The sequence below is a fragment of the Balaenoptera physalus genome (genome assembly GCF_965194825.1).
Source record: "Balaenoptera physalus genome assembly, chromosome: 12".
Classification (NCBI taxonomy): Eukaryota; Metazoa; Chordata; class Mammalia; order Artiodactyla; family Balaenopteridae; genus Balaenoptera; species Balaenoptera physalus.
The window spans coordinates 58,554,944-58,573,017 of NC_138897.1; the positions used below are offsets into that span (position 1 = coordinate 58,554,944).

At 37.2% G+C, this 18,074-nt stretch overlaps 1 protein-coding gene across 18 annotated transcripts in view; it reads right to left on the bottom strand.

Moving 5' to 3' along the window:
* GREB1L (GREB1 like retinoic acid receptor coactivator) overlaps positions 1 to 18,074 on the bottom strand; it is a 263,389-nt gene that overhangs the window by 107,076 nt on the left and 138,239 nt on the right. For all 18 annotated transcript variants that reach the window (XR_014252078.1, XR_014252079.1, XM_082418584.1 and 15 more), the window contains 3 exons: positions 16,356 to 16,520; positions 15,951 to 16,148; positions 7,447 to 7,623 (listed from right to left, as the gene is read on the bottom strand). Coding sequence is in view for 16 of the 18 variants with exons in the window: in XM_082418584.1 (XP_082274710.1) it covers positions 7,447 to 7,623; positions 15,951 to 16,148; positions 16,356 to 16,512 (532 nt within the window). In the remaining 2 variants the exon portion in view is untranslated. The remainder of the gene's footprint in view (positions 1 to 7,446; positions 7,624 to 15,950; positions 16,149 to 16,355; positions 16,521 to 18,074) is intronic.

Genomic DNA, 18,074 nt, shown 5'->3' on the forward strand with positions numbered 1-18,074 from the left:
GTTACAGTGTGGCACAGTGTGGGATTTAGAGGTGACCTGGTGCCACAGCGGCGTCTGAGTGGGGTGGTAGCAGCCATCAGTTACTCAAGCAGCACGTCAGAAGTGTTCCAGATCTCTGACACAGCTGTTCCACCATAGCCCATCCCCTGATACACACTGAGACTCCATGTGGGTCCCACTTGCACTGCAGAGCCTGGGGGCAGTGACCGGCTGTGAGGGACAAAGGGGACTTGCCCCAGAGGCTGCATTTGAGTGGAGCTGCAGGCAACTGCACAGGCAGTGCATCAGACCTCTGTCTGTGGCCGACATGAGCCAAGAGCCTGCACAGGCCCCACTTGCTTCAGCACTCCACCCCTCTGGGGCAAGGGTCCCCATGCAGGGAGAGGAAAAAACACACACTTAAAGGGAACAGAGCCAGCATGAGCCCGACCCTCAGGGCTTCTGCTCCAGCAACTTGGGGTCAGACTCTGCCCCTGATACAGTGGTGATGGCCACCAAGCAGAGGGGAAGCCCTGTCTCACACCCAACTTCAGCTCTAGCCCCTCCATCTCCAGCCCCACCTCCTACCTATGTGACAGCTGCCAGCACACCCTGAGGAAGGATGTGACTTGCATCCACATCAAATCCAGCTCTCCCAGCAAAGGCATAGGCCACATGCAGTCTGTATAGGGATGCTCCCACATAAGGACACCCCTTCAAGACTGAAATAAGTAACTGTTTCACCTGAATTCATAGAGGCAGAGAAAGCTGAGCAAAACAAAAAGACAGAGGAACTACTCTCTATTGAAAGAGCAAGAGTAAACCCCCCAAAAAATAAACAACAAGACAGAAATAAACAATTTACCAGATAAAGAATTCAAAGCATTGGTAACAAAAATATTAACTGAATTAGGGAAAAGAATTGATGTATACAGTAAACACTTTAACAAGGAACTAGAAAATATAAAAAAGACCCAATCAGAAATAAAGAACTCAATAGCAGAAATAAAAAACACACTAGAAGGAATGAATAGGAGACTAAGATACAGAAGAACGCATAAGTGATCTGGAAGATAGAGTAATGGAAATCACACAATCAGAACAGCAAAAAAGAAAAACAAATTTAAAAAAATGAAAACAATTTAAGAGATCTCTAGGATATAATTAAGCATACCAACATTGTCATTATAGCGGTCCCAGAAGGAGAAGAGAGAAGGGGATCAAAAATGTATTTGAGGAAATTATGACAGAAAACTTCTCAAACCTGAAGATGGAAACAGATATCCAGCTTCAGGAAGCACAGAGAGTCCAAAAAATGATGAACCCAAACAGACCCACAGCAAGACATGTAATTAATATGACCAAAGTTAAAGATAGAGGATTCTAAAGGCAGCAAGAGAAAAACAAAGAGTCATATACAAGGGAATCCCCATAAGGCTGTCAGATGATTTCTCTGTAGAAACTTCACAGGCTAGAAGGAAGTGGCATAATATATTCAAAGTGCTGAAAGGGAAAAACCTGCAACCTAGGATACCAGCAAGAATATCATTTGGAATAGAAGGAGAGATAAAGAACTGCTTAGACAAGCAAAAACTAAAAGAGTTTGTCAATACTGAACCTACCCTAAAAGAAATGTTAAAGGGTCTTCTCTAAGTAGAAAAGAAGTAAAAATCTATAGAAAATGGAAAATCCCACTAGGAAAGGCAAATATATAGTAAGAACTGAGGATCAACCACTTAAATAAGCCAATACAAAGATTAAAAGACAAAAAATTGTAAAAACTGTAACTACAATAAATGGTTAAGGGATAAACACATGAAGATGTAAAATATGACATTAAAAACACAAAATGTGGGGGAGGGGGGTAAAAAAAGTAGATCTTTTAGAATACGTTTGAATTTAAATGACGACCAGTTTAAAACAGTAGATATAGGTCAACATATATGAACCCAATGGTAACCACAAATCAGAAACCTACTAGAGATACACAAAAACTGAAAAGAAAGGAACTACTGAAGAAAATCATCAAACCACAAGGGAAGAAACAAAAAGAAGAAATGAACAGAGAAGAACTGCAAAAACAACCAGAAAACAAGTAATAAAATGGCAATAAGTACATATCTATCAATAGTTACTTTCAATGTCAATGGACTAAATGCTCCAGTCCAAAGACATAGGGTAAAAAAATAATAATAACAAGAGCCAAACTTATAGTAATAGAGAGTAGAATGGTGGTTACCAGAGGCTAGGGTGTGGGGGGAAAGGGCAGATTAAAAAAATAAGGAAAAATGGTGGTTGTCAGGGGTTAGAGGTAGGGGGTAATGGGGAGTTAGTGTTTAATGGGTACAGTTTCAGTTTTGCAGGATGGAAAGAGTTCTGTGGTTGGATGGTGGTGATGCTTGCACAGCAAGATGAATGTACTTAATACCACTGAACTGTACACTTAAAATGGTTAAGGCGGTACAATTTATGTTATGTGTATTTTACCACAATAAAAAATTGGACACACAAAAAAGACATAGGGTGACTCACTGGATTAAAAAATAAGACCTTTTTATATGCTGCTTACAAGAGACTCATTTCAGAGCTAAAGACACACACAGAGTTTAAGTGAGGGGATGAAAAAAGATATTTCAGCAAACAAAACTGACAAGAAAGCAGGGGTAGTAATATTACATCAGACAAAATAGACTTTAATACAAAGGCTATAACACACAAAAGACAAAGAAGGGCATAATATAATAAAAGGATCAATACAAGAGGAGGATATTACACTATTTAACATATATGCACCCAATACAGGAGCACCTAAATATATAAAGAAAACACTAACAGACATAAAAGGAGAAATCGACAATAACACAGTAATAGTAAGGGACTTTAACACCCCACTTACATCAATGGACAGACCATCCAGACAGAAAATCAATAAGGCAACACAACAGACCAGTTGGACTTAGTAGATATCTGCAGGACATTACATCCAAAAACAGTGTAGTACAAATTCTTTTCAAGTGAACATGGCATGTTCTCCAGGAAAGATCACATGCTAGGCCACAAAACAAGTCTCAACTAGTTTAAGAGGACAGAAATTATATCAAGCATTTTTTTTCCAAGCACAACAGTATAAAACTAGAAATCAATTACAGATAGAAAAATGGGAAAAGAACAAACACATAGAGACTAAACAACATGCTACTAAAAACCAATGGGTCAATGAAGAAATCAAAGAGGAAATCAGAAAATACCTCAAGACAAATGAAAGTGGAAACACAGCAATGCAAAATCTATGGGATGCAACAAAAGCAGTTCTAATAGAGAAGTTTATGGCAATACAGGCCTTCCTCAAGAAACAAGAAACATGTGAAATAAACAACCTAACCTACCACCACAAGGAATTAGAACAAACAAAGCCCAAAATCAGCAGAAGGAAGGAAATAATAAGGATCAGAAAGAAAGAAATAATACAGAGATTTTAAAAAACAATAGAAAAGATCAATGAAACCCAGGAGCTGTTTTTTTTTGAAAAGATAAGCAAAATTGATAAACTGTTAGCCAGGCTCACCAAGAAGAAAAGAGGACACAAATAAACAAAATAAGAAATGAAAAAGGAGAAATAACAACTGATACCACAGAGATACAAAAAAAGCCATAAGAGAATACTACAAATAGTTATACACCAACAAACTGCACAACCTAGAAAGAAATGGACAAATTTCTAAAAACATACAATCTGCCAAGACTGAATCAAGAAGAAACAGATGATTTGAACAGACTGATCACTAGTAGTGAAATGGAATTTGTAATAAGAAAACTACCAGCAAACAAAAGTCCAGGACTGGACAGCTTCACATGGGAATTCTACCAAACATATAAAGAAGAGCTAATACCTATCCTTCTCAAACTATTCCAAAATTGAAAAGGATGGAACACTCCCCAAATTCATTCTATGAGGCCACCATTACCCTGATGCCAAAACCAGACAAGACATTATAAAAAAAAGAAAATTACAGGCCAATATCTTTGATTAATACAGATGCAAAAATCCTGAACAAAATATTAGCAAACTGAATCCAACAATATATAAAAAGGATCATACACCATGATCAAGTTGGATTTATTCCATGGATGAAAGGATGGTTCAATATTTGCAAATCAATCAATATGATACACCACATTAACAAAGGAAGGATACAAATCACATGATCATCTCTGTAGATGCAGAAAAAGCAATTGACAAAATTCAACATCCATTCATGATAAAAACTCTCATCAAAATGGGTACAGGGGCTTCCCTGGTGGCGCAGTGGTTGAGAATCTGCCTGCCAATGCAGGGCACACAGGTTCGAGTCCTGGTCTGGGAAGATCCTACATGCCACGGAGCAACTGGGCCCGTGAGCCACAACTACTGAGCCTGCGCGTCTGGAGCCTGTGCTCCGCAACAAGAGAGGCCACGATAGTGAGAGGCCCGCGCACCGCGATGAAGAGTGGCCCCCGCTTGCCACAACTAGAGAAAGCCCTCGCACAGAAACGAAGACCCAATACAGCCAAAAAATTTAAAAAATTAATTAATTAATTAATTAAAAAAAACTTAAAAAAAAAAATGGGTACAGAGGAAACATATCTCAACATAATAAAGGCCATTTATGACAAATCCACAGCTAACATCATATTCAAGGGTGAAAAGCTGAAAGCCTTTCCTCTAAATTCAGGAACAAGACAAAGATGCCCAATCTTGCCACTTCTAGTATTGAAAGAGCTAGCCGCAGCAATCAGACAAGACAAAGAAATAAATTCAAATTGGAAGAGAAGAAGTCAAACTGTCACTATTTACAGATGACATACTTTTTATAGAAAAACCAAGTCTCTACCCCAAAACTATTAGAGCTAATAAACAAATTCAGCAAAGTTGCAGGATACAGATTAACATACAGAAATGTGTTGCTTTTCTATACACCAATAATGAATTATCAGAAAGAGAGAGTGAAAAATTATCTCATTTAAGATCACATCAAAAAGCATAAAATACCTGGGAATAAACTCAACCAAGGAAATGAAAAACCTATACTCTGAAAACTATAAAACACTGATGAATGAAACTGAAGATGATACAAAGAAATGGAAAGATATCCCATGCTCTTGGATTGGAAGAATTAATATTGTTTAAATGGCCATACTACTGAAAGCAATCTACAGATTTAATGCAATCTCTATCAAAATACCCATGACATTTTTCACAGAATTAGAACAAATAATCCTAAAATTCATATGGGACCACAAAAGACCCTGAGTTGCCAAAACAATCTTGAGAAAAAAGAACAAAGCTGGAGGTATCACCCTCACAGACTTCAGACTCTACAACAAAGCTACAGTAATCAGAACAGCATGGTACTGGCACATAGACACATAGATCAATGGAACAGAATAGACAGCCCACACCTAGGTTAATTAATCTATGACAAAGGAGGCAAGAATATGCAATGGAGAAAAGACAGTCTCTTCAATAAGAGGTGCTAGGAAAACTGGACAGCTACATGTAAAACAATGAGATTAGAACATTTCCTCACACCATGTATAAAAATAAAATCAAAATGGATTAAAGACCTAAATGTAAGACCTAAAACCTAAAACTCCTAGAAGAGAATGTAGGCAGAGCACTCCGACATAAATCGTAGCAATATTTTTTTTGGATCTGTCTCTTAAGGCAAAAGAAATAAAAGCAAAAATAAACAAATGGGACAAATGGGACCTAATTAAACTTAAAAGCTTTTGCACAGCAAAGGAAACCAAAAACAAAATGAAAAGACAACCTATGGAATGGGAGAAAATATTTGCAAATGATATTACCAAAAGGGGTTACTATCCAATATACATAAACAGCTCGTACAACTCAGTATCAAAAAAACAAACCACCCAATCAAAAAATGGGCAGAAGACCTGAATAGACATTTTTGCAAAGAAGACATACAGATGGCTAATAGGCACATGAAGAGATGCTCAACACTGATGATTATTACAGAAACGCAAATCAAGACAACAATGATATCATCTCACACCTGTCAGAATGGCTATCATCAAAAAGTCTACAAATAACAAATGTTGGTGAGGACGTGGAGAAAAGGAAACCCTTGTACACTGTTGGTGAGAATGTAAATCGGTGCAGCCACTATGGAAAAGGGTAATGTGGGTTCCTCAAAAAACTAAAAATAGAACTACTACATGATCTAATAATTCCTGTACTGGGTATATAGCCAAAGAAAATGAAAACACTAATTTGAAAAGATACCTGCACCCCAATGTTCATGGCAACATTATTTACAATAGCCAAGATATGGAAGCGATCTAAGTATCCATCAACAGACAAATGGATAACGAAGATGTGACACACACACACACACACACACACACACACACACACACAACGGAATATTACTCAGCCACAAAAAAGAATGAGATTCTGCCATCTGTTGTAACGTGGATGACCCTAGAGGGTATTATGCTTAGTGAAATAAGTTAGACAGAGAAAAACAAATACTGTATGATATCACTTACATATGGAATTCAGAAAATAATACAAATGAATGTATATAGCAAAACAGAAACAGACTCACAGATATAGAAAACAAACTAGTGGTTACCAGTGGATAAAGGGAAGGGGGTGGATGATAGGGGTCAGGGATTAAGAGATACAAACTACTAGTATAAAATAGATAAGCAACATGAATATATATTTCAGCATAGGGAATTATAGCCATTATCTTGTAATAACTTTTAATGGAGTATAATCTGTAAGAATATTGAATCACTATGACGTACATTTGAAACTAACATAATATTGTAAATGAACTATGCTTCAATTTAAAAAAGAATAATTAAAAAGTAAACCCACTCTTTGTTATTTCCCATGATGTAGGAAAGCTATGTTGTGAAAAAAGTCCAAAGTAATACTAGAAAGTAAAACAATTCTGACATAAAGTTAAAACACTTTACATCATAGGTATATTCCTAGTTATCTTGATTGAACTAATGCTAAATATAAAATGAGAATCACATCAATCAAGTGTAGTTAGAAATAATGGGTGGTAGAGAAAAACTACCAATGACTTACAACCTGGATAATCCACAGCTGAATAATTGAGAGTTTATTTGATATCAGATCCAGATCAATGACTCTATGGAGAGTGAATCCTACTTTATTTCACAAAATATTTATTTTTGATAAATTGTATGGTGTTCTTTAATGCCTAGTTTAAAAAAGTCTCTTCATTAAGGTGAATGTTTTGAGAGTTAATAAAAAAGTGAAAGCTAATTTTTAAGAAGTTACTAAATGAAAAAGTGTTTCTTACTTAAACTAATATATAATCCCCAGCTAATTCTGTGATTTAAAAAATTCTGTGATAATTTAAAATAAACTTGTATTTTAACTCCTTTATCTCAGAAGGAATTTTATAGGTATGAAATACTCACCTAAAAGTGCATTTTTTCCATGATCATCTGGTAGAAATCGCTTGTCTACAGCACACACTAGGATGTGTTCAGGAAGATTGGGAGACTTGGCCCCCACCAGGAGGAATCCTGCTGGGATGTCGATTTGTTCCATACACAGAGATACCAAACGCAAATCCTTTCCTGCTTGACAAAAACCTAAAAACCAGTAAAAAGGACACAGTGGAATGTTTAGAGAGTTTATAACTCCTCATCACCCATTTGGAGAGTTGATTACCTGTGGGAATCACTATTAAGGACTAAATTTAAAGTCCATGTACTCCAACCAAGAGACACATCTATCATATGTGCTCCTCTGAGCAGAGCTAAAAAGACACTAAAAGGAGGTATTTCCAACTGTTTTAGCCAACACTGATGACTTTACATTTTCTGATCCACAAGTAAGCAAATGATAAATACACAGCAAACTCTGAAAAACATACGGAATTTTTATGTGCACATAATATAGTATTTTTACTTTCAATGCAAATTCACTTCTCTAAATGGGGACAATCATAGAACACAGATGTTCTCCATTTCATATAGGAAGAGACTGAAGCTCGGAGTTTGGTGAATCATAAATGAATGGATCAGAACTAGAACTCAGAACTGTTTAGGTTATTTGCACTAGGAAAGACATGACAAAACCTTACATATCAATTTACATTCCCACCAACAGTGCAAGAGGTTTCCCTTTTCTCCACACCCTCTCCAGCATTTATTGTTTGTAGATTTTTTGATGATGGCCAGTTAAAAAAAAACAAAACAACCTTACATAACCACTTTGTAACCATAATGTATTACATTAATTCATTAGTTTGTCATTTATTAAAAATGATTTGCAACAGATGCTGTCCTAGGCCTGGGGATAGAGCTGAACAAAGTACACTTCCTCTAAGAACTCACTTGTAGTCAATTAGAAGAATGTATAAGGAACTGATAATTACAAAACAATATTACAGAGGACAGCTATGTTCTGCTACAAAGCACCAATCTCCACATCTTCTGGGAAATGATTCCCACCACTCTAGTTATGTGATTTCCCTGGACAGCTGTGATATTCCAGATTGAGCTGGAGCTGGCACCCAGTCCAAGATGGGCTGCTGGAATATCCCACCTTTCTGGTCATAGCTGATCACTCCAGGTGTGGGTACCCGACATAAACCAGGACAATGGAGGATGGACACCTAACTCTCACACACAAACCTGAGGAGACCACCATCATTATTGCCCAATACAAAGTGGGCCAGAACCATGCTAGGTTCTCCCAGCATCAATTCATATTATGATGTTAACCAAATGCCAAGAAACAGTTGGAGGCCATCAGTTAGTATATGAGAAATAAAAAGAAAACAACATCCAAACACTGTATGAGGTTATGGTGCATAGGAATCTGCTGCATGGTCTGGATCATTAAACCTCAAAAGCAGACACAATGGAATAAGAAAAAGCAAGAAATCAAAGACTAGAATGATAAAGACACTGGGCTTCAACCATTTCAAGCTTGTAGATTCCCTTTTAACCTTAAAAAATTCAAATATAACTTCTAGTGTTCACAAATTGAGAAAAATAATATCAAAATGTTATTGTGAATTCTTTAACAATTTAAATCAATCTGTATTTTATTATTCACAATATCATCTATATTTATTTGGACAATAGTCATTTATACATGTGAGTCATATTATTTATTCAGTTTACAAACATATTTTGGAGCCTATAGATACATAGAACCCTTAAAAAAATCTGCTGTCCCCACCCCCATTAAGGGACAAAATTCACAGGTTTGAAAGTTGGGAGATGATGATGATGATGATGATGACGATGATGATACTAGTGACAGTTAAAATTTATGGAGCGCTTAACATAAGACAGGTACAGTGCTAAACAATGCAGAGATTTTCTCATTTAATTCTCTCAACAACTCTAGCTAGGTATCACTATCTCTTTTTCATATATGGAGAAAATGAGGCTCAGAAAGGTGAGAGTATTTGTCCAAGGTTACAAAATGAGTCCCATAATGTCCAGTGATGTTAGACATGGAAAGTTTGCTATATAAAAACAGGTAAAAAGCGTATTATTCAACTTGGCCAAAAAAAGTGCTTAAGAATAGTTATAATCCAGAGCTAAAACCTGGAGGGGTGAACACAGACTTTTTCATGAAATTCTGAAATACTAAATCTAGGAGCATTTTAAAGTCTCAAAAGGAGCATTAATTTTTTTAATCAAAGGAATTATTAATTTGTGTATAGACAGTAAACCTAGAAACATATCTCCCCTAGGAGGTAGCACCTTTATTATGACTTTCTCCAAAAGGCAAAACATAAAATACCCTCCCAAATGGTGTAGAAAATTCAATGATGAGAGGTTTATGATTACCTATTGATGGAAACAGGATGCTTGAGGAGCTTTCTCTGTCACTAAGAAGTAGTACTACAACCTTCTTAAACTTTCAGTCATTCAATATTAGAAAGAATAGACAAGTCTGTACCAATCTGTACCAATTTGCAAATTATTACAAGCTTTTTAGAACATCAGAGCTATATGGAACCTCAAGGTCATCTGATAACAGGATTTTCCAACAAGTAGTTATCAAAATCCCAGAGATTCGTAAAGGTATTCCATGATACTTGGGAACTATAAGTGAAACTAAAATAGATAACATTACCAATTTCTGAAAACTAATAAATAATTATTCTAATATCCTACTTTCACTTTGTTTACTATTATTATTTTTTATAAATTTATTTATTTATTTATTTTTGGCTGCATTGGGTCTTAGTTGCTGCGCACGGGCTTTCTCTAGTTTTGGCAAGTGGGGGTTACTCTTCGTTGCGGTTCGCAGGTTTCTCATTACGGTGGTTTCTCTTGTTGTGGAGCACGGGCTCTAGGGCACGCGGGCTTCAGTAGTTGTGGTGTGCGGGCTCTAGAGCACAGGCTCAGTAGTTGTGGTGCACAGGCTTAGTTGCTCCGCGGCATGTGGGATCTTCCCGGACCAGGGCTCAAACCCGTGTCCCCTGCATTGGCAGGTGTATTTTAACCATTGCACCACCAGGGAAGTCCCTAATATCCTACTTTTAAAACAGAATGTTCTAAGGGCTTTCCATGCTATACATGTAGGGGTAGTGGAAATCAGCTGAACGAACTCAGGACTCACTCAGCTGAACACCATATCAATATGTGGTTTTGATTACTACACACTTTAAAAATGATTTTATTATCAGTCACATGTATTGATGTGTTGCTTAATTTATATACCCATAATGGGCTGTTGGCTAATAATGGGAAGCTTAGGGAACACGGATTTCATGGACACAGTCATTTTATAAGTGTACCTAAGATGCTCTCTGCTAGATATGAAAGTTAGATTCAACCCCAACCCCACTCATCAAATTATAAAATTATATTAAATGCACCAATATGTTTCTAGGGCACCAAAAAAAAAAAGCAATGATAAGGTAAAATTTTAGTGATTATAATCCAATTTGGCTTTTCATGTAAGAGGGAAAAGGCTACCTCTTTCAGCAGCATGTTATTTGTACAGAAATTCTGCAAACAACAGCCTGAAATGTTTTCATAACGTAGAGCAAAAATTATAAAAATAAATTAGTACATCCTTTTAATCCTAAAGCATACAAACCCCAAAATTTGGGTATTAAAAGTAGATTTTGACTCTTTTTTTGATGCTGGGAAATATTTAAATACATTTGGCTCCCCTTCTCCACCCCCCAAAAGTATAACATTTTATTTTTGAATTTGTCAACAAAACATGCTTTTCCTTACACAACCAATTTAAAATAAATTAAACAGCAATGACTGAATGATAAAATTTAGGCAATATTTTCTCATGCATGAATAATATCAAAGAGTATATTAATATACTAATCTAAAATAAATATTTTCTACTTAAAATCTATTCTTTATCACATGCCATATAGTGACAGAATTAGTTTTTAAATTCCTAAGGGGTTCAAAAGATTATGTATTACTATAAGAGAGATTTGTAAGTCAAAGATTGGGTAACACTAATCTATCCCAATCTCTTTAGTATGCAAATGAGGAAACTAGGGCCCAGAAAGGTTAAGAAAACAGCCCAAGGTCAAATACCCAGCAACCCACCAAGTTGGGACCCAGGTCTCTTGACTCCAGGTTAGAGCCTCCTTCGTCCTCGTTAACATTGCTCTGACTCACAGAATGCTTCACCTTCCCTGGTCTGATGTAGGACCCTCTCCTATAGCTTCTTCCTTGCCTATCCTTGCTGAGTCTCATCACTCAACTTTCCAGGCTGAATCCTGGGGGGTACTTGACACAGTAGCCCCTGCCACCCATGGGCTATGTCAGCAACCATCTCTCTCACACCTGCTGATGAATCCTTAAAATTCATGGTTTTGCAAGTCACAAAGGTGTCCCTTGATTAGAGAGGGACATTTCTGGTGAGCTTTCTCAAAGCAATACATTGCAGCCAAAGGGAGATTAAGGGGGAAAAGTACAATTTCAGTTTTGGGCTAAACAGGGATAGAGTAGAGAAGACACAGTCAGTGTGGAAAATATCTGAAGAAAGCAGGATTTTCTCTGGAAGAAAGATGATTTCAGAGTGGTTTCTGTGGTATAATGAAAACTACACAGTCCACTCAAATTAAGAAGCACAAATAGCTTTCAGGGCTACAGCATTTGAAGGTTTTCCCATTTATGATATGAGGACACCTAGAGGTGAAAAGTAATAATTATTAATGATGATTCTAGGAGAAGAATGTTTTTCTCATAGAAGGAGGAAGCAAACCTCCTCTTAAAATTTTTTTTCAGAAAGTGCTTGTGACAATGAAAAGAGAAAATGTCCTATTTTATCCTAAAAAGAAAACCGTAATCATGGGAGCATATAAAAGGGGCACAGGAACCAACTGAAATTGCTACCAATGGCCAAAACTGGAAAAATTGGAGCAAAAAAATAAAGTAGTATTGGATTATAACCCAAAACATAAAATAAATATTCATAAGTGTATAATGATATAAATAAATGACTGTATAAATTAATAAACGAGGGAGAAGAGACAAATTTCCATGCAGTAGAATTCCAAATAATGTATTAGATACTCTGCCCTCAAGGATGTGGAGAATAGCTCCCTATTCCTTAAGTGTGGGCTGAGTGCAGTGACTTTCTTCCACAGTAATGGTAATGAGGGCGGGGCGGGGGGGAGCGTGGAGATAACACTATCTCAGCCAGGTGATCAAGGTCAACATCAATAGTCATAAATCATGTTGATAGTACGTACCCTTGATATAGTATGATGAAAATGGCACTTTACCTCTGTGATCTTCCTCCCCCAAACCCATACCCCAGTCTAATCAGGAGAAAAACATCAGACAAATTCCAATAGAAGGTCTGCTAGAATATACCTGACCTATAATCCCCAAAACTGTCAGGGTCAGCCAAAACAAGGGAAGTCTGAGAAACTGTCACAGCCAAGAGGAGCCTAAGGAGACATAACAACTAAATCTAATGTAGTATCCCAGATGGGATTCCGGAACAGAAAGAGGACATTAGGTAGAAACTAAAGAATACAAACTATGGACTTTCATTATTACTAGAATTACTAGTAATGTAACATGCTAACAATAGGGCAAACTGTGGGGATATATAGAAACTTTGTAGTATTTTAGCAATTTTTCTGTAAATCTAAAACTGTTCTTAAATAAAGTCTAACAAAGAACAGACTTGTGGTTGTCAAGGAAGGGGGAGGGATGGATTGGGAGTATGGGGTTAGCAGATGCAAATTATATACAGAATGGATAAACAACAAGGTCCTACTGTATAGCACAGGGAACTGTATTCAGTATCCTGTGATAAACCGTAATGGAAAAGAATATATATGTGTGTGTGTGTGTGTGTGTGTGTGTGTGTATGTATATATGTATAACTGAATCACTTTGCTGTACAGCAGAAATTAACACATCATTATAAATCAACTACACTTAAATTTTTTTTAAAGTCCATTTTTAAAATGTCCTGTTTTATCTTCTTGCCTTCTAGTTAATCACCAGCACAAGCCACACAGGTGATTTAATTAAGAGGAAAGAGAATAGGTGAGAAAGAAAAGGCAAGGCTGAGTCCAGGAACAGGGTCAGGAAGAAATCAATCCAAGGCCAGAAATGGTTGCAAAGTCAAGCAAAAGTTCCTGAGTTCACTTTGTAGCTAGTTTGAGAATATGCTCACAAGGGTCTGGACTGTTTCCTCCAAACCTTCATTCTTGGGATTCAGATCAGCTAATTATATACAAAATATATCATCAGGGATCCCCAATTAAGAAAAAATATATTATGCAAAGAGCAATATTTAATGTAGTTTTTTAAAAAGATTGAAAATAAGCTCTGTGTGTCTCTAAAGAAGTAGCTAAAGAATCTATGAAATGTGATTATATTTCAAGACCTATAGGATCCAGATATCTGGTGTAGCAGGTAGTTCAATTTCCCCACTATTAGAAATATGTCAGAAAATTAATATAATAAATATTAAATCTCAATTAAAACCTAAGATAAAATAAGAAGTAACCTTATTACTCCCCTCTAGGGTAATTTTAAATTATATCTGAACTAATCCTGAAAGAAAGATAGGATCTTTCTTTTAGAGGCTACTGGAGGACCTGGGAAACAGTACCCTAAGGCGGGGGTGTAAGCCTATTTACTGTAGTCAAGGAAAGAAAAGTACGTTATGGGGCACACAAATAATTTATTTGACAAACTTGCCCCTACTCTCAAACTCATTTTCTGGGAGTAATACTGACATGCTGCCTTAAAACCAAGACTCTTGCAGCAAGTGATTTTAATTTTAAAGGGGAGCCATAGTGCAGAGCCCTTCTTTGTAAACCTCATCTGCATTTCCTTAATAGCCAAGGTTTTCACTTCACAGAACCAGATTTTGCATTCTCCAATTATCTCCAGCTTGAAGGTTACAGAGTAATCTAAATGGGGGAGGGGAAAGTTTACTGAAACAGCTGTAAACACAAACTAATCAAAGCAGTATTTGGAGGCCTAAAATTTGGCGGCCCTTTACCCCTTTAGACATCAACTGCCTCCCAGCAGGGTAGGAACCTACCAATAATTTACATAAGAAATTAGCAGCCAGAATTTACATCTGAATGGCACCCCCAGAAGCCCGTGGGGTGTTAAGTATCTGCTTATCTAAATTGCCTCTAAAAATAGCTTTACCTTCCTTTAAGTCTTAGGAGTCTTAGGTAAATAGAGGATTTCCCATGAAGAGGTGGTATGCTGAAACAAATCCAGGCACTGTATTGCCCTATTTCACTGTCATATTCATAAGGAAAATTTCAGGGCTCTTCTGCCTTTGAGGGAGAGGACTCTTAGAACTACCTTAGAAGGAGCCAAGCTGAAAGAGCTACGGGCAAACTATGAACTATCAGATTATGAACTAATTAGAAATCAGGCTGGGATGGCCAGAAAACAGCACCGTATGCCACTAAATGGAGGGAAGAGAGTATAATTTAAGTTGTTACATCGCCAAAACCATGAAATACTGAAAACGTTTTATGTAGGATTTTCTTTTTAAAAGTGTGGTTGGGGCTTCCCTGGTGGTGCAGTGGTTGGGAATCCGCCTGCCAATGCAGGGGACACGGGTTCGAGCCCTGGTCTGGGAGGATCCCACATGCCACGGAGCAGCTGGGCCCGTGAGCCACAGCTACTGAGCCTGCGCGTCTGGAGCCTGTGCTCCGCAACAAGAGAGGCCGCGATAGTGAGAGGCCAGCGCACCGCGATGAAGAGTGGCCCCCGCTCGCCGCAACTAGAGAAAGCCCTCGCACAGAAACGAAGACCCAACACAACCAAAAATAAATAAATTAATTAATTAATTTAAAAAAAAAAAAAGAAAGGAGGGGGCAAATTTTAAAACACAATCTGCAGCTAAGTCAGCTGATTAGTTTTAAAAAAAAAAAGTGTGGTTAAAGCCTTGGTAGAAGAGGAGGTTGAAGATAAATAAACTGGGATTATCAAAATATGTTCATTTTAATCTTCTAGCGATAACAGTATACTGGATGAATGTTCAAAATATATGGAAAAGGTAAATATTAAAACACCTGATATTTTTGTAATTGTTTTGAGAGTGGAACAGAAAGACGTGGAAAGAGAGATCACTAAAATAAAGTTTCTGAAAGAGTCACATTCTTGCAGGAAGCACCTGGAGCATTGAAAAAGTCCTGAGCTAGGTCTAGGCTTGCCTCTGCCACATACCATCTCAGAGAAGTCATTCAATTGCTGTGAATCTCAGTCTCTTCATCTATAAGATGGGGTGATAATGCTTGTCTTTCTTAATAGACACCTGCTATGAAATCACAGGCAATAATGTGAGTGACAGCATAATCATTCCTCATTCCTTTCTGTAATTACTGGTTTCCAGCCTCGAGCATCCCATGCAATGATTGGAAACTAGCCAGACAATATTAGAGGAATTGGAAAAAAAAAAAAGAAAGGAAACCCACCATCTGTAGTGCAAGACCCTTCGGGGGCAGGTTTTTGTGAATAGGGAATTGGTGGGCTATTTGAATCAGACATTTCTTCATCATCTTCGTCATCTTCCATTTCATTTACTGTTAGATTGTTAGAAAAATCCAGGCTTCCATTTTGAGTGTAGCGGTGTACCAAATCTTTATCCAGATCCTCCACCTTGGGTTTTACATCTGGGTAAGCAAATAAATCATAGCTAACTTAATAAAAATGCTTGTGGGAAAATAACCAAAAGAAAAATTCATAGTTCTGAAAAATATCTGAGGACAGGGAGACTGGCATTGGCTAACATTTAACCCATTTATTTAGGATATCCCCAGATTTGGAGATCCCACTTCTATTAAAAGGAGTCTAGGAATGTGTGGGATTGAGAAACTCACCTGCAGATGAGAAAGGATGCTGGTCAGGGTCCAAGTAAAGCTGGGAAAAAATTGGTCGTGGTACCACACTACTACATCTGAGAGAGGCTTCTATGGAGTTGTGGAGAGCTTCTTCAAATCGAGCAGATTTCAGTTGCCCAGCATATGAATTCCCCATGGTCTACACTACCTCCCAAAGAAAAAGAGAAAGGAGAAAATTGATACAATTAGAGGGCCATATGTCTGCAAAGTACACAGATAGCTGATATAAACTATACCCATATATCCTAAGATTGGAACTATATGAACTTTACCTATATTTCTTGAGACAACTTATCTATTTATCTGTTATATCACTTTTGCTTCTTGTCTTTAGAATCCAAAGGGGCTTTCAAAAAGCCCCTTTAAGGGATCTTGTATCTGAGGATCAAACCATAATAAGTGCTTTAAGTGAAGGTTCTCCAACTAGTAAATCAAGATTGACCTGTCAATCGTGAAGCCCAGCATGGTGACAATGGGGCCACACCTTCTTAAACTGGTGGGCTGCCAAAACCCCATAGGAACACTATCAGTGGTTTCAGAGTAAATATCAAATTACTTCTCTCTCTACTAAGATCTTATTACCCTAGGAGGGAAAAAGAGTCTTCTCTGGAAAAAAAAATAAAAGCTTTATGATAATATATTTGACAAATTCCTGAAAGCAAGATTTGAGTCTTTTAAAATTCAAAGAACTTGTTCATGTATTATTAGTATTTATTTGAAAAACAATGTTATTCCTTATGCTTAGTTTGAATCACAGTCTTATTTGGGACCCTTTAGGAAAGTACAGAACAAGAAGTTTTGAAGCAATCGCTTTTACTTCTCATCACTAGTTACAAAAACTTCCATATATATCAATAATAACTAAATTTATTGGGTGCTAACTGTTAGCTATGCCAACGATTGGTCTGAGGTCCCCAAGGCCCTTTCTGGGTTCCATGAAGTCAAAACTCTTTTCAAACTATTACTAGGATATCATTTGCCTTTTTCATTCTCATTCTTTCATACGTTTACAGTGGAATTTTCCAGAGGCTATATGATGTGTGATATTGCAACAGATTGAATGCAGAAGCAGACAGACTACTCTTTTCACTAACTTTTGTTGGGGGAAATACAGTTATTTTTCATGTTATTTATGTTGCTATATAATGGGCTTATTGTTAATTTTTAAAATTAATAAATACTTTGAAATTTTCTTAATTCTAATAAATATAATATACATAAACAAAACTCAATCATTTTTAGGAGTATAAAGGGGTTATGAGATGAAAACTCTGAGAACTGTTGGGCTAGACAGTATACCAAGCACTTCCCAAAAATTACTTTATTTAATCCTCAGTATTCTGAAGTAGGTATGACCTCTTCCCACTTCATAAATGAAAAAACTGAGGCTTGGAGAAGCCAAGTGACTTGCCCACTATCACCCCACTGGTAAAGGTCAGAACCAGGACTCAATATCCAGATGACAAATCTTGCACTCCTAGAGGATGGGCTCAACATGGGTAAATCTCATTTCAAGAAACGCAATTTTGAGAATATCTTAGCTCCACTTTCCCCGTCAAGGAGAGGGGTAGATATTAAATTTCATCTGTATCTCCAACTCTGACTCCCTGGAGGACTATTTGAGAGGACCCTGAGCATGCATCAGGCTCAGCAGGTAAAGGGAGCCAAGATCCAGTGGTGATGACCCCTGAGCAGAGA